Below are 17908 nucleotides of genomic sequence, written 5' to 3' on the forward strand. Positions count from 1 at the left end.
TCTGGATTTTGCTCAAGTCTGTTAAACCCCTGAAGGTCTTGGGAAGGGATTATAGTATTTGATCAAACAAAGTAAATAATATCATGTTGCCACAAATTTCAGCTTGAATAATTAAAACATACATGATATTATTGCTGTGCATTGTATGTATTGAAAACAAAAATTAACTGAATGAAATATGAAGACTTTCATATTTATCTTCATTGCCCAAACTAACAGTTACGTTGTGGTTTGCAGTGAACCTTGAGCAATGTGTTATCCCTAGACTGACCACAAATAAAGTGTGACACAGCCTACATTACGTAGTAATATATACTTAGTGCTGGGTAGTAGAAAAGCAAAAGGTAGTGAACAAGCAAACACAGGGCAGCTCACTCTCTTTTGTGTTGAAATTTACAGTGCAAATACATTGACAAGAGGAAGTAAAGGGACATCTTGCAAACCTTTCTCTCCTGCACAGCTTTGGCAGCTGAATTGTAACCTTTCATGTGAATTGCAAACCTGTAAGTGGGAGTAAATTAAATCAGTTGCATCTAAGAAATAAAATAAAAACCCAGCAATTGTAATATAGCACTAGTAATGAGTAAAAAGCAGATTTTATCAAAGTTTGTCATGAGAACTTTTATTTCGAAAGCAAATACTACTTATGTAAGTTGAAATACAATTTATATGTGTAATTAGTAACATTCATTGAGCTTAGAAGTGCTTGGAGATTCAGTTAAGTATCTCACCGCTTGCTGATTATTTCAGCTACGTGGTATTATTTCCCTCTTTGTACTTCCCTGCAATCGTTGTTCTCTGTTTTCTGGCAATCAGCTGCCTCTCTTTGTTCCTCTGACTCTCAGCAGGGCTCCTCTCTGTCTTCCAGTGTCTGTGAGATTTGAGTGCTTATCATGCTGCACCTAGGTATCCTGTTACCTCTCTCAGATTTCCTGCACAAAACTTCTGAAGGCTTATCTGGTGCTTTTGGATGTTTGTTTGAAATTTATGGATTAGTGGTATTTCCCAAATGTAATCTCCAGGAAAAAATAATAATGTCAAAAACCACTCCAGCATTCTGCCCCAACTTTATTAGAATCTTGGGCTAAGTTTTGAAGTTTAATTCTGCTTTGCAGTATCAAAGAACAATTGGCAGAGAAGGGTTTCTTACTTTGAAACAGCTTTTCTTAATCAACTTGGAGGCTATCCAGAGCACTTCTTCATTTAGAGCCACAAACACAAATCATCCAGTTCACAATAAGGCCATGTAGCTGTATATCTAGAAGTCTGCATCTTTAGAAAGAGAAAGGGAAATGTGCAGATGGATTTCTGTATCAGGAAATAAACAAGAGAAATCTGTGGAGTGATTAGGAAAGAAACACCACATTTTTCCATAAGACCAAAATAAAATTAAATGCAAAATAGATCAGCTATTCCACACATTCATGATTTTTCTCAATTCTGAAGAATTATTTGTCTCATTCTCAATATGTGAGCATCAGTTCCCCCAGAAATTCAACCCCATTTGGAACTAGAATTCTTATTGTGAAGATGAGTAAATCTAACACAAAAAATTAGTTGTTCCATCCTATGAACCATGGTAGTACCTTTCATATAACCCTTAGAGAACTTCTTTGTTGTCTTATAGCACTTGTGAGATGATGTGAAAGAGTTTAACATGTTAACACTGAAGGCTAAACTAATATTGTCTCACAGCTGAAGTGAATGTGAAGACAAACAGTTACACTGGATCAAAGAATGCACAATTTCTTGTTACCATGTGCTGGCTTATTCATATACTTGAGCTTGAGGTTTCCGTATTTTGGAACTGCAGTGGTGAAAGGAACAGTTCTAACGAAATGTAGGCTGAATTTCTCCAAACTTCAGCAGCAGTGAAATAGTGTCGATTGAGACCAGGTCATGCTTTAGTGTTGAAAATCTCAGGATACAGGTCTATTGGTTCTTCTGGCATAAGGAGTCACCTCTTGGGTAGTGGAGCAGTTGAAAAAGAAGAGCTGTTACTGTCTAATTACTTTCCTATGTGGTGGTGTTTTTTCTGGTCTACAGAATAGTGGTTTTGGACTGTGAGCTTTTTCAATATCATGCTACTGAGTAAAATGAGTGCCCCTAGTTTGATCACTGCAGAAAGTCTTACACAGCATGCTGTAGTGTTTCAGAGCTTGATATACTCTGACCTTAGCCATCAGTGTTATTTTTGGGTTATGTTACAGTGGCATCCTGAGTTTCTAGGAGGAATTGGTGTTCTTTTATGCTGGTGGTTGCACAAATGTATGAGGTATTTCACTTTCACATCAAATTGAAGATGATGTTCAAACTGAGCATTTCTTCTAAACCTTTCTATAAAGCTCTGCCATTTTTCTTGTCCCTTTTTTTTTTTTTTTTTTACCAATCTTAATTTATTTTCAACAGGAATTAGTTTCATATTTGGCACTGAACAGCTGCCAGGTGATACAAAATTTCTGTAGTGATCTGTTCTGGATTCACTACAATAGAGGCCATGACTGTCTACCATTACAGCTTCCATGAATAATTGATTACTCTAAAGAAAATCTCTGATTCTTTATTTATCAAATAACCCTTTGCTAACAGACTTGAAAAAAATGAATCATAGAGACATGAGCGTAGAAAAAGATTGTTTTTCTCAAGACATATACACATTATGCTGTGTGTGAATACTGGTTATCATCAGAGTTAGACAATTACTTGTATTTGCATCATCAAAATCTGTGAAATTTTAACAATAGAATTTAAAGATAATAGCTATCAGTGACTTTACCAAGTTACTGTAAAGCTATTACTAGGTTTTAAAAATAGCTGTCAAATGCTACTTGTGCAAAAGGAATATTAATAATTTTGACCACTGAATTTGTGGAAGTGGATTTCAATTCTCCACATAAAAAAGGCTCTTAAGTAGCTTTTGTGAAATTCTCTGCCAAAATGGTACATTTTTTTATGGGACCTTGACTTGCAGATACTGCCAGATCAGCGTTCTGATAGAGGTTAGTTGAATAATTCTTTTCATGACAGTCAAAATTCATCCTTAAAGTAGGGTTTATTCAAAATAGTTTCTTCTAAATGGCTATAAAAACAATCGATAAAGGATTTGGATTTTTCATAGGTTGTGTAGAAGTTGTTTTATGGAAAAGATTACCTTATTGGTTCCTGAGAAATTACTTTTTTTTTTTTTTTTTCATAATGCTGAGATACTGTATGTTATTCTGGAATTCTTTGTGTATAGTATTTCTTCACATTTCCATTGATCCTTTTCTTAGTAATTTTGTTTAAAATATTCTTGTTTCATTTAGTGAGATAGCTCTTCTACAACATAAAAAACATAAATTAGTGTTTTGGTAGGCAAACTTGTGCAGCATTTACAGCTTTTAGCTTTCTTCAGTAAAGGGAGATTGGTACATATAGAATTGAACTAAGGCTAGTTAATGACATTTTTCTTTGTTCATCTCTGTATTATGTCCTTGTAAAACTGCATAAAAAAATATTCATTTTCAAAGAAAAATAATATTTTTCTTTAGTGTGGTATATGGTATGGCATGATGCAGAATCTGTTTTGAGACTATCAATAACATAGCATACAGTGGAACAGCAAAAGCTTTTCTTTTTCTTTTCTCTTTACAGATGGACCCAATTCAAAAAGCTGTAATAAATCATACATTTGGGGTTCCTCTTCCTCATCGAAGAAAGCAAATCATATCATGCAACATTTGCCAGCTGAGATTTAATTCTGATGTAAGTCAATCATTTTGTATCAGATTAGATATATTTACTTATCTTCTAGGATGTGCCATAATTTGCATAAATTTAACCTAAATGAAACATTGTGATTTCAGTTTGTGGCTCAGCAGATGAAAAGGCTGTAGGATGCTTCAAATAAACACAATTATTTGGTAGTGTTTATACACCCAGCCAGATTTTCCCTGTGGATATATCCCTGCAAGCTCATCAACATCGGTTGTGCTGCACAGAGTGTAAATAGGAAAATGGATTGATCCATTACTGCTAATAAGGCTGAAATATTTGCTGGATCCTCATTCTTCTACCAGTCCTGATTATGTTTACCTTCCTTCTCAGCCTGTAAATGTTAGAAGGTATTCAGATATACTTAGAGTCCTTGTGGATGTACCTTCCTTTTTCTACCTTTACCACAATATCTGACCAGCCAGAACCTTCTTGTCCTGCCAGTACAAGCTTTTAAAGAAGAAAAAAAAAAAAAAGCAAAACAGGTGATTTTTTTTTTTTTTTCAATTGGCATTTCAAAAGTAAAGCAAACTGAACTGGAATTGCTCTCTAATATACAGAGGAAACACATCCTCCATAATTACCCAAGGAAGCTGTTCTGTGATGCTCCTTGCCAAGGAGTACCTGTTCTGGCACAGAAAAACTTCTTAGAATTTAACTCCTTCATTTCCTTCTCCAGGATCGTTGTGTGTGCAGACAAAACCTGCCATGATACAATGTGTTTTTTTCTGCTATTGTAGTCTCTCCAGGAAGTTCATTGATGTGGATATCACTGGTGGAAACTTATATTTCCCTACCAAATGTCCTTCATTTTACTCATTTTACTAATTTAAGTGTGAAAGTTACTTCTACCAGAATAAAAGTTTGCATTTAGAGTGAGGTCTAACCCAAAAATATCCATGAGGTTCCTTCCTTAAGCTAATCATATGAAGATGTGAAATAATTCATGTGGGCTGCTGCTTCTTTGTAGGCAGCTATTTATATACAGTTTGTAGCTATTTTTATTTTATCACTTATTTATCAAATCCATGAACTTGTCGAAAACTTAAATTGAACCTTGAATCCTTCTAAGGATTGACCACCAAGGGATGAAAATAATGCAGCTCTCTTCATTCCCCTCAGCTTTTTATTCCTTAGGAATACTTTCAACAAGTCTCAGTCACAATTTCCAGACCAGTCAGCATTGTGTACATACTTTCGCTGATGACTCCAGGTTTTGTAGTTCATGGGCTGAATGGACTCCTTCCTCTTATAACATCGACACCATTCTCAAATAGTGGTGCAAGGAAGGGTAATACATTCCCTGGAGCTGTTGTGTCCCTCACATATAAAAATAGAAGAGTCAAATTAGGCTCTTCCATTTAGAAGCAAGATGCTAGAATTAGGACTGTGGATACTGAGCCATTCATGGGAAGGGAACAATGGTGACTTCCCTGTCACAATGGATCCCACTGACTGTACAGCCCAGCTCATCACTCATAATCATCACTCATAATTTTCATCTTTGTCTTAGGAAAAATCAGGTCACACTGAATCATACATAGTATATAGCTGCAAGAGACGTCAAACGCTTTGGTGTTACATACCAGACTGAAACACCTCCTTTCAAAGAGTGTAGACCATTTGTGTGTCTGCAAAAAGATCCAAACAAAAGAGAGGATGAACACATCATTAAAATGACTTAGTTGTTAGCAGATACACAACTCAGATTGAAATATGGAGTGGAAAATTTTCCAGCTGACAGGAGGTGGGCATTTTGCAGAATAAAATGTTTGAAATAAAAATTATTCTATACAGATGCAAACAAGATATCAGTGGACACTAATCCTTCTTACTCAGAGGACTGGTATGCTCCCATACTGTTTCTTTTCTGCTGCTCTTAGAAAGGTTTCAGAGAGAGGGGGAAGAAGCAATGGCCATTTTCAGAGCTATATACAGTGTCCAAAAAACTGGTTTCAGAAGAAATCTATTAATTTAGATTGTTCACAACAAACTCTTGGAAGAAAAGCTGTTAAGCAGATGTTTAGTTGTACCTTCATACATTCAAGTGATAGAGTCTTGAACTCCTATTTGCCAACACTGTTCAGTAGAAGGTTGTTCTAATGCTCCCTTATCTCAAAGTAGACCAATATCATTGACTTTACATAATGAGGAGACCCTCTTGCTGAGTATCTTTCACTTTCCACTTCCACCTTTAATATTAACCTAATTTTTAAAGCAACCTCACTGTTTCTGGCTGATGGAGAGATTACTATCCAGAAGCGGCCAGTTGATTAACCTGGGATGATATCTCTCCCACTCTTCCCTACCACACAGAAGGGATTTGTGGATAACTTTATGATGGTTTCTTTTCATTCCAGTGCCCAGTGCATATAGTTATTACTGCTGAGAATCACAAAGTGCTCTCCTGAGGCTTTTCAAGAAATAATAAGTGGTCAGAGTTTCACTGCAGTTTAGAAATGCTTTTCTGCAACATGAGGGGAATATGCAGAGCTAAGTTCCTCCATTGCCTGGCTAATTCTGAATGTTCACCTGTTTTTGAAGCAAAAATGTACTAAACTAAAGATTTAATGTTGAGACTTAGAGAAAAGATTGCTTTGACGAAAAAGAGCTATTAGCTATCAGTTTTTTGAGAACTCTACTATATGAATCGGAGGCACACACAATGTAATATTTTCTCTTATGAAAAACTTTTCATTTACTAAATATTCCTACCTTTCATTTTCATCATATTTTGTTGAACATGATTTAAAACCATAATAACAATAAATAGCTTTTCTTTTCAGAAACCTAGGGCTTTGTGGCTGTTCTACCAATATGTCTGTATTTTTAGATGCTGGAGATAGGATTTATCAGAGAGTAATGAATAGAAATTCCATTTACCTACTGCACGACAGTATTATGAAAATGTTTACAATAAAACTGATCTCTGAGATTTTTCATTTTTGCAGAGAATACAGAATTTTCTCCCCTTTGATACAGATTTCTTTCAGAGCAGAAGAGCTTTTTTTCTGGTTACATGGTATCAAAATTACATTTCAAAGAAAAATGAGAAAAGGCAGTACAATCGTCTAAAATTGTTTAGCTTCTTTCTAAAGGAGTTACCTATAAATCTTCATGACAGCTGTGTGTTCAGTATTTCTTTTTAAAATAAATCTTCTCATACAAGGGAAGGGAGGAATGAGCAAGTTACCAAAGCCTCTCCATGCTGAGAAAAAAACATTAGAACAGCAGAGGTAGATTCTGTGGAGTCAGTTTCAAGCAGTGAATTTTTTTTTCTTTTTTTTTTTTAAGTGAGAGAGATCTGTATATAACATTTGCATTCACATTGTGCATCCAATACAGGGCAAAACATTTAAGTATGTGCTTATCTGCAAGTGAGTGCGTTGCCATTTAGATTTTGGCAGCTGCTGAGAGCTATTGCACAAGTTCAGAAGAACTGCTAAATGCATGCTTTGTAGTAAACATTAAACATCTGTTAAAAGCACCCTGTAAAATGAAACCCAGCTGACTTCAGTAGGACAACTCATGTGCTTACAGGTCATTGTAGGAGTAAATTCTCTGCTAACATGAGCAATCAATAAAAAACAAAAAACCCAAATGACCACATGGCTTGGAAAAAAAAAAAAAAAAAGATCTTATTAAATTTTCCTCATTTTTTGATCACCTGTCTTGACTGTTTGATCTTCCTTTGCCCACATTTCTGATTTCATCATTTGATCAAGGTAGTGACAGCGTCTGTTAACAAGGTCAGTTTTTGCAAAGGGATTCTGTCTTTCTCTTCCCTCTTTTTTAATGCAGATGGCTGAGTGATAATCCAGCTTGCCTTTAGAGAAAAGTTGGGCACTGTTTTTATGTACTCACAGAACTTGAATTCCTTTATGATACACAGTAAAAATATTTCCAAATATGTTAGCCAGAAATTATTGTTTGACTTAAATAGCAACACTAGTAGTATTCTCCTGAAAATCATGAACTGAATGCTCATCATAGAGTGCTCATTTGTTGAGTTTTTACCTTGTTTTTCTTCAGCTCTATAAAGCAAAAGTACCACTGAATCAATATATGATTCAGCTGTATGAAGTTGTCAGGATTCAAAACATGCTTTTCGAGTAAAAGAGTAGTGAAGGATATTTTGGAGGATAAGGGTACACTATAACTCCACAGTATTGTACTATGGTTCTAATGTTCATGGGGAAAGAAGCAGGACTTATATCCTATTTAGGTTATGCTTGGTATCTAGAACAAATGATTAAAGTATCAATTTGTAAGCACACAGGGGATCATAAGGTCATAAGAAGCAGCCAACATGAATTTGTCAAGAACAAATCATGTCAAACCAATCTAATTTTCTCCTTTGACAGGGTAATTGGTCTAATGGATAATAGGAAATAAATAGATGTGAAATATTTTGGCTTTAATAAGGGTTGATACAGTCCTATGACAGTCTTGCAGAGTTAGTAGGGGAATATGGTCCAGGTGAAATTGTTGAAAGTTGGTTGCACAACAGATTGAAAAACTGTACTAATAGTAGTTGCTAATAGTTTCCTGTCAAAACAAAAGATCACTACAAGTCAGGATCTGCAGGATCCTGCTCTGTTCTTGCTGCTACTCTAAATTTTCATTAGCAATGTTCCTGACAGAATGGAGAGTACATGTATCAGGTTTGTGGATGACACCTAGATGGAGGTGATGGAAGGTGGCAAGTTCAGGATTGCAGTCCAAAATTACGTTCATCAGTTGGAGAAAATAGTCTGGAATTCCAGCAAGTGCAGTAAATAAAATCACAAACTATTGTGCTTAGACTGGAAAAAGTAAATGCACAAGTACTAAAATGAGAAATGTCTGGCTTAATGGACAAAAATGAATTATAGTGAATCACAATGCAGATAGACATTAACAATTGCTAATGGGGGAAAAAAAAATAAAACCACCCAACTAGTCCTATGATATTTTTTCTGCAAGAGTGGTACATACGCTTATCAATAGACAGGTAAGTATTCCACAGTATATGAAACGGGCAATGCCTCAGGTGAATAATTATTTACAGCAGTGGTCATCACACTTCAACAAAAGCATAATTAGTTGCAGAATTTAGAAGACTTCCACTAGTATGACAAGATGTGAAAAAAATTTCACTCAGCTAGGATGATTAGAAATAACTGAATAGATGTACAGTGGAAAATACAAAGAAAATATAGTAGGTTTTCAGTATATGAAAGGCAGTTAATAAGATAACAGTGACCAACTGATCTTTGTGTTCCTTGGTTTTGATAGAAGAAAAAAAATGATTAATTCTTTGGCTAAATTTGATTCAAGAATTTTTTTGTTGGAATATTCGGTGAAACAATTCTAGCCATAATGCTAGTGAACTTCTGGAAGGAAACACATAGGGAAAGTTGTGTGCTCTCTGTCAGCAGAGGGTCTCAACAAATTAGACACTTGTTTCTGAGGATGGACAGGAAACACTGAGTGTGGTACCAGAGCTGAGAGAGAGTTATATGACCCCCTCTCTGACTAATTTACAAACCTGTTTCTGTGGTTTGGAAGAGGTAGTAGAGATTTCATTTCTTGTCTATGCCAAGTGATGGTCACACCTGGCCTGCTTCCTCTGCAAAGAAAGAGGAACTTTCAAAAACTTGTCCATTAAGAACCAGGAAAGTCTAATACAGTTAACTGCTGTTAGCATATCACCCTTCTGATTTCAAATCTGTTATTTTTCAACTTTCAGAGATCTGCTTAAATAGTGTTTGAAGCCATGTGTGCCATTTGCCTCAATCACTGTTCTGTGTTTGGTTATAACCACATGTTCTTATTCTTTGCATGTCTTGTTGTGCCTTCAATTACAAGTTAGATTTAGATTTAGATTTCCAATTAACCTTTAGATTTAGAACCCTGCTTTGGTATAAAACCAACAATTTCTGCTTGAATTGTAATGCACAGCTTTCTTAATCAAAGTTGGTCATTGCAGGTTTTGCCAGCCATCAAGCACATTTATCTATTATCTCATGGCAATTTTACTTCTGATCTTTCCAAACCAGTGCATCTGCATTCTGTAAAGTCATCAGCCTGATTCTTTAAGGAAATTCTCTTGTGAAAACATTTAGAGATGCTCAGAGCATCCCCTTAAAGTCAGTGTTACTCAATGAGAGTATAGTATTAACTTCAGCACTTGTACCTCACCAAGAATAAAACTTCATCCAGAATTAACTAATTTTTATATATATAAAAATATTTATATATAAATATGTAATTTATATAGTTATAAAACTCCATATATGTATACATGCTGCTTCTTTCCAATAATGCATGATTTTTCCTCTACTATGGACTACAGTATAAGGAGAAAAAAATACTGATTTCAGTTGTGCAATTGCACATGCCATTCATTTGAGATCACAATGTGAGTCAGAATGGAAATACACTCATAGATTGACACTTTTCCAGATATACTGGTTTATAATATTCACTGGAAAAAGTAGCAAGTAATCACAGAAAGTGATTAGTGCAGAGATTTCCATGGGATATCTTGCATTTATATCAACACATTATGGAAACCCTAAAGAATTGCTAAAACAAAAATTCAAGATATGTGATTTTTTGTCATACTAAAAGTCTAATCAAATAGCACAGAATATTTTGCACTTATGTTGCATACATGACAAATTTGAAAACAACCTAAGGGTTTTTTTTTTTTCCCAGTTGGATATTCAGTGTCATCTGTTTTTATAGGCCTAGCCTGCACATTTTAGAACCATTAGCTCCTCTTTCCTACACCACAATTTTAAAGGCAGCAATATGAATTGAAGTCAGGTCCTGTGCAGGTCTGGTCTTTCCCATTCTTTTTCTTTTATTGTGTTGTATTTTGAAAGAAAATAATCTTAATTTTTTATTTCAATTCTGTCTTCCATTAGATGTTGTTTCATTCTGAGATGGTTGTGAGTAACATTTTTTAATGTAGGAAATAAATATCTTAATTTATAAATTATGAAATCTAGAATACCCTGTTTAACAATAGTAATGAATTTTCACATAACCAGTAGTTTCTTAAAGCATTTCTAAAATGCTTAATAAAAAGTGTAAATAAGTTCCTTTTGTTGTATACAGTATTTTTATATAATTTTCACATTCTGTACAGTAGTTTTATGCACCTATACACCCTAGAAGCAGAAATCAGTCATATCTGACATAGCACCTTGTTGTTTAGCTCCAGAGTACTTCTGAAGGTGTTGAACGAAGTCCTCTGACTGATAGTCTAAGGACATGGATATTTCCTTGCCTCTTAAGCATTGCCTACAATCTAAGTATTCTGAGTGATCCTCAGTAACTGCTGTAAGGGGTTTCTCAGTGGCCCGTAAGCTATGGAGCTCTCTGCCTCAACTCTTCACTAATCCTTATACCTATCTCCTCTCTTGTAGTGAAGGTAATCTATTCTGTCTAGAAAATCTGTACTGTTGTAGAACATGGACCAGCCCAGAGGTGTCAGGCTCACAGAGGCATTGCCTGAGGACAAGAAGGCAGTAGGAGAGAAGGAAAGTTTTATGTTATTGATCTTGAAGAAAGCATGCTCTTAATGTCATCTGGTTTCTCAGGTTGTTGCTGATGGGGAGAGTTGGAGTGCCTTGTTGTCCAGTGTATTCATTCTACAGGACTTACACTTTTCTCTCAAAATTCACTCTCCAGCCACATTCAGCAGTGGTAGTTGAAGAGAGTGTCCAAACCAAGTGTTGGAACAGAAGAGAGTGTCCAAACCAAGTGTTGGAACAGAATGCCCAGAGAACTGGTTGAGTCACCATCCCTGGAAGTATTTAAAAGACATGTAGATGTGGCACTTAAGGACATGGTTTAATGGTGGACTTGGTAGTGTTAGTTAACGGTTGGACTTGATGATTTTAAGGGTCTTTTCCAATTTAAATTATTCTAATCTACTAATCCAGTAGAAAGCAAAGTCTAATGATTCCAGCTACCTGGTCCCTGCAAAAGCAGAGGTTATGGAGAAATGTCCAGCATCTGCATCAGCTGAACATCAGAGTCAGTATAAGAACATGATCCTGGAGAGATTAAAACATTCATCTAATCAGGAGCTATTGTTATGATATGACTTAAAGATTATATAAAACTTAGACTTTTTGTATTCACCTTTGTGAACTCTTGTTTCCTACCTCTGCTCATCCTACAAGGTAATTTCATTTTCAAATGACTCACTTTTTTTGATAAAATAAGTCAATTGTGCAGAAGAATTGCCATCTCTAGAAAATTACTTGAGTTTGCTAGAAATTATATGTGAATAGTCAATGGGACTCTGATAGTTCTGTTTATAATTTGCAGAAGATTAATGACCAATATTCTGACTGTGGAATATGGAGACAAATTGGTTTAAAAGGTTTCTACTTCTGGTGTGGAAGTGAATAGTTGCAGTATTTGACCTTCTGGGGCCAACTTTTAACTTCTGCTTGGGTGTAGATTATTGCAGAACTGCAAAAAAACAAAAGAAGCAGGAGAGAAAAGCAGAGGTGAGAGTAGTTAATATGAGAGAAAGTCTGAAATGAAAGCAACCTCCGTCCGGTGTTTGAACACATCTATGCTTGTTACTGTAAGAAATTTTCCATCTCTCAGAAATTATGAAATTAAAATATAAGAATGTTCTATAAAACATGATATTGGGGGGCAGGAAGCAAACCTAAATGGTCTGGTAGGCCCTAGATTTTTCAAAACCTGCTTTCAGCGTCAGGAGAGTGCTTAGTGTGGATTATCTGTCACTCACTAAAATGACTTCCATGCAAATTATGTATTTCCAGTGGTTTTAATTAATTGGGTCCTGTAGCTACATTCTTTGGGTTACAATAGTGTCAGATTCTGTGACTGGAGCAGGGTAGGAGAACATGAGAGTGAAATTCAAATGCTAAAGTTAGGCAGGTAGTGGCTAACTGGAGTTTCTCTGAAGTCTTTGGCTGAAATTGTGGGAGTGAAGACAACACAGCAGTTTTGAACTGTACATTGAAAAGTACCAGTTTATACACAAGGGAAATGGTATAGACGGGGAAAAATATAGACAGTATAAAAGGTATAGACTATAAAAGGGAGGAAAAGAATTCTCTCTTCCAATTCTCTCATGTTGCATTCATGGAAAAGACTTCCTGTTTCAACTTCAAGGAGAGAAACCTCTGCTTTATCAATTCTTGCCATACACTTACTTGTATTTGAGACATTTTTCTTCTGTTGTCTTTCTCAGTCGTTGTGGGAAGTAAATCAGTCAGCTTTAATAAACAATTGAAATTTATGAACAGCTCTGATGGGGACTCTACAGAAAACACTTTCCATAAGCAAGTCATCACCTAAAGGAAAAGATAAATTGTAAACTCTTTGCTGTGTAGTCTTCAGCTAGCTTTGTTTGGTCTGTTGTAACTTCTTCCTTATAGAATTATTTTTAAAAATATTAATTTATACAGTAGAGAATATGAGATTCTGCATTATTGATAATAAATATTTAATATCATTAATAATAACATATTTTAAAAATCACTATAAAAATAGCAAAATATTGTCTGTTTTCATTCACCAGTGACCAGTGACTCCTGGCTCACTTTCCTACACACTCATAAGGACATAAAGAAGAACTGTGAGAAGAGGAACAGGCAGGGCTATATGTCAAAGTCTGGTCCACAGAAAGATCCCATAGTGAAGAAAATGTGCAGTTCTGTTTGATGTAGAAAGATCTCTATCAAGATGAGTTAAATTATGTAAATTGTATTTTTTTCTCAAAAAAAAATCCTAATTTCTTCTAAGATTGCATTTAAAGTGTAGTCACTCTTTTACTTGGCTTTAGTTGATTATACTCTATTTCAACAGCCATGAAATCTTATCAAGTAATCTTACACTAACTCTGGACACTTTTTTTTTTTTTTTTTCTCTTTATGGTCAGTAAAATTACACTCCCTGGGGTACCTGTGATATATCTTCTTCACTATATCTGTTCAGCCACATCTTGTAGTAAATATAATATTTCCTTTTGTGAGATTTACTATTAAACATAACTGCCCCTGATGTAAACAAATTCTACCTCAGAATTTCCAGACCTGACTTTTTCAGCTCCTTGGTTCTTTTATCAGTCCTTGCATGTCTTTTACAGTCTCTGGAGATATTGCTATTCTGTGTACTTACTCACATCACAGCTGACAGCTGGGAGTCTGATCCTCTGAAGGAGTTGAAGTACAACCCAGTAACTGCTTTTAAAAGCTTTTTTATTGGAATGAAAAAGCACATATCTGAACTATACCTGTGAGGGTGTATTGCCCCCCACTCGTGTGCATTTTTTTTAACCTCAATAGAAAATGGAGTCTTTAAAGGTTTAAAACAGCCAAAAGGAACTGACTTCTTTTCAGGAAAGAATCCAGTATGGCACTTACACCTAACTCCGTCACAGCCTTTAAAAACCTGATTATAAATTCAAAACATGTATTCAAACTGAGGCAATGTTCTACTGGTAGACCATACAGGTACTTTCATATATATAATTGCTTGATGAGTTGATCTCAAACTGTGATTTTAAAAATACAAGGGTTTATTCTGTTTGGGGTTTTTATAGGTCTCATTGTGTCATGGTGGAATAACTGTAGATACAGATGCATAGTAAATGTACTGAATTCATTTATGTTAGTTCTTTTAGGATGGGCATAAATGTTTCTTTTTATTCTTTAGAAAGGAGATTTTAGAAGGTAGTCTCTGAACAGGTTTTATCCTTTTCCCAGAATATCCTATTTTCTCTGCATCAGTGGACTTGTCATGATAATCAACTTTTTTGTCCCAACCATCAATCACTCCTGATTACAGCTGGGGAGAAGTTCTGTTCTGTTGATCAGCCCATCAGTGCACATAATGTTACACCTGGAGACAAGTGAAAATCATCCCTCCATGGGAGAATCACTTGCCTTCAAGTCTTTTGTCTGAAGTATTTTAATTTACATTTAGAGTCTTGTTTCAATTGTCAGTGCTTGCTTTGATTTTATTATTTCTTTGACAAAAATAATAAGTTCAGTTGATCTTTCTCTACATGATTAGAAGAAGAATGCTTTTCTATTTCAAATAACATCTTATGTTGTAACTTTTTCACTCCATTGTACAAATATTGCGATAATTATCACTACATAAATTAAAAATTAAGTGGTTCTGTGGTAATTCAGTAGGAGAAACTTAGTATATGCTAGCCCAGAATTTTTGCAAAAGCTATTTTTTTGGCTTTTAATCAGATGCTTGGTTAGGGTAATATTTATCTTTAGTATTCAATTTATAAAAAGTGTCTATGTAGCAACATCATAACAATTAAATCATTAAAAAATAAAGGCATCTCTCACTAAGGGAAATATGGTTTATATTGTGATCATTACTGAATAACACTTCTGAAAACAGGGGCATTCTCTGGATTAAAATCCAAGCATTTTTGCTTCCTTATAGTAAAGGTTTTTTTCAGTTGTCACAATGATGAAACTTCAACTTAAGTAGATACTTTGTATTTTGCTAATAAATTAAATATGACTTTTAATTAGCTATCAGAATAACCAGATGTAGTTTAATTGTACCATTCTTTTTCCTTTCACAATATCAAAAAACCACAACATATAAGAGACTGTAAACCTGATACTTCAAGGGCTACAGGATGAAGTGTAAATGAAGAAGAAAGTAGAATGTGAGAGTATTGGGTAATAAAAATTTTATTAGCAATCATGTTTTTACATAAAAGGTTTAATTAGCAGTATCTCATTTTCCTATTCCTGCTAGCCATTTTCAGGACAGTGATATATTGCTTTTTTGCAGTGATCCATGCCACCAAATAGAAGGTGTTATGTTTTCATTAGATGAAGACACTTAAGCATTATTATTTCTCACCTCAGTCTACACAGCAATACAAAACATGTCCAAATGTCATAATTTAATAGGCCAATGATATATACAGTAATTTTAAAACTATGAGATATTTACTCAGATGCTTTGTTTGTTTCTTTTTTGAATTGATGATAAAAGCACTAAATTGCAAATCAAATAATCATTCAGACAGGCTTACTCCTTATGTTCTGTCTGCTTGAATACCTTGTTTGCTAAATACAGAATTTCATCACTTTTATAAAAATTGTTCTTCCAAAGAGACAACCTGTTTGTTTTTATAGTTTAATAATTAATGTATGTTGCATAATTTTTATTTTACAGGGTACATGAATCTGTATAACCTTTCCAAAGACTCTCACCACTTATTGTAATGACATAACAGGAATTATTCTTTCGTTATTGAATATTTGATGGTTCTTCACTAATACAATCCTAGTCAAATAGCCTACCACAGGGTACCTGTCTTCCCTTGCTATTTTATTCTCTAACGTGATTCCATAACAGAATCTTATGTAGTGATAAACAGTTAGAATAAAGTCAATTTCTAAGGTAAATACATTCTGAGAAGCAGAAATAGGTGAGTAACAATGTCTGAAGATGTCAGAAAACATGGAGTATATGGAAGTAATTAATACCTTGGACACTCGAGGAATGAAGATTTTACTGCATTTAACAGTATTTTATAATTCCCTGTGGCTAAGATTTTTTTTTTTCTAAAATTATTTTACATGACCAATTTGTATCTCTTTAGTGCTTGAAAAGGCTGTAAGAATTAATCTTCTTCACAGAAGAGCTAAGAAAATGTACATCATGTAGTTACAGGGTGGAAGAATTTTGAATAAAATGCACTAAAAATTGTACAGCATCATTTTGGCTATTCTTCTAGAGCCTAATCCCCATGTCTCAATTGGTGAGACAGGCCTTACTATCAGGGCAAGTCGACAGAGCATGAGATGCAGAGAAAAGCTTGCAGTCTTCGTAGGCTTATTAGCTTGTCCTATGCAAAATTAGTGCTGTTGGAGGTGGTGCTACCACCAAAACAATTGGCAAGAAGTAAGGAGAGAACAGATATTCAAGAGAAGAGAGGAGCAGATACAATGACATTCAGCAGTGGGGATCATGAGGAGTGGGCACTGCAGTGACAAAAGAAGGGTTCTGGTACAGAACCTTGGCTAAAATAGAGTGGGTTTTATTAATGGTCACCAGTTTGTCATTTCTGTCTCATAGAGTTGATTGCATTAGCCCAAGGAGGGATTCAGTAGTTAAGGCATGTTTCAACCCAAGGCACAAGTTCTGTCATCCTTCCAAGAAGGATCTAATTTGTTATTAAACATGTTCTGCGCTAATAGAAGGAACTGTAAAGGAAAAGGTATTCCTATGGAGTGGAAGATGTGCTTTTCACACTTGAGAGAAGTTTGTTACAACATTGTCTAGGCTAATAAGATGAGAAAGGTGATTTCTTTGACTCCCATCATGAGAGAAAACCAATGCAGAGTTTTCACTGCTGTGTGTGACCATGTCTGCTGGTTAGAGGTAGAAAAGAAGCATAGTTTCTTGTGGTGGAAAGCTGAATTTCATGTGAATTTTACACGTGCTGCACAGTCTTTAGATTTCCAGCACTGGCAGACTAATTATTAAAAGCAAAACTCCTTGTTGAAAAGGATATTGCCTAAACTATGAAAGCAAGTTCTGTATTGGTTTATTCTCTCTCCAAATCCCATAGAAAATGAGTGAAATTAATTGAGGGCAAATCAATCTTTTCAAGACGTTAGCACTAAGAAAAATTAGGCAATTCCTCTGATGACTCTTATTAACTGTTTTTTATATCACTTGCAACAATTTTGAGGATGAATTCAGATGTGGATGTCAGCTTAGTTGCAGATATTTGTCCACACTACTTCAGTCAGAACCAAAGGTAAGGTCCCAAGAGAAAATGGTGTCAGCATTTTTGTCATGTTTCTTGCTGAGTGTCCATTGATATAGGCAAACAACCATTAATTACAAGATACACTGGAAATCCTTCCTCAGGAAACATGTTATTGGTATGGTTTTAATTATTCTGCAATAATGATCTTAAAAATAGTAGAGATACTGTTTAATAGTTAATTTACTTAGAACCTGGATAATACTATGGCTCATTTATATAAGGACCCTACAGCTAAGTATCTGTGCAATATACAGTGCTTTACAGATGTGTAAGATGAGATCTTTTCTCTAAAGAGCTCATTTTCTAATAAACCAGAAATGAAACAAGGATATAAGTTATGGAGAGCAG

At 35.0% G+C, this 17908-nt stretch overlaps 1 protein-coding gene across 4 annotated transcripts in view; it reads left to right on the forward strand.

Annotated features, from left to right (window-relative positions):
• ZNF385D (zinc finger protein 385D) overlaps positions 1–17908 on the forward strand; it is a 448489-nt gene that overhangs the window by 338490 nt on the left and 92091 nt on the right. For all 4 annotated transcript variants that reach the window (XM_033008523.2, XM_033008524.2, XM_042801718.1 and 1 more), the window contains one exon: positions 3634–3744. In XM_033008523.2, coding sequence (XP_032864414.1) covers positions 3634–3744 — 111 coding nt within the window. The remainder of the gene's footprint in view (positions 1–3633; positions 3745–17908) is intronic.

The sequence above is a fragment of the Tyto alba genome, unplaced genomic scaffold, assembly GCF_018691265.1.
Source record: "Tyto alba isolate M040663 unplaced genomic scaffold, T.alba_DEE_v4.0 Super-Scaffold_38, whole genome shotgun sequence".
NCBI lineage: Eukaryota > Metazoa > Chordata > Aves > Strigiformes > Tytonidae > Tyto > Tyto alba.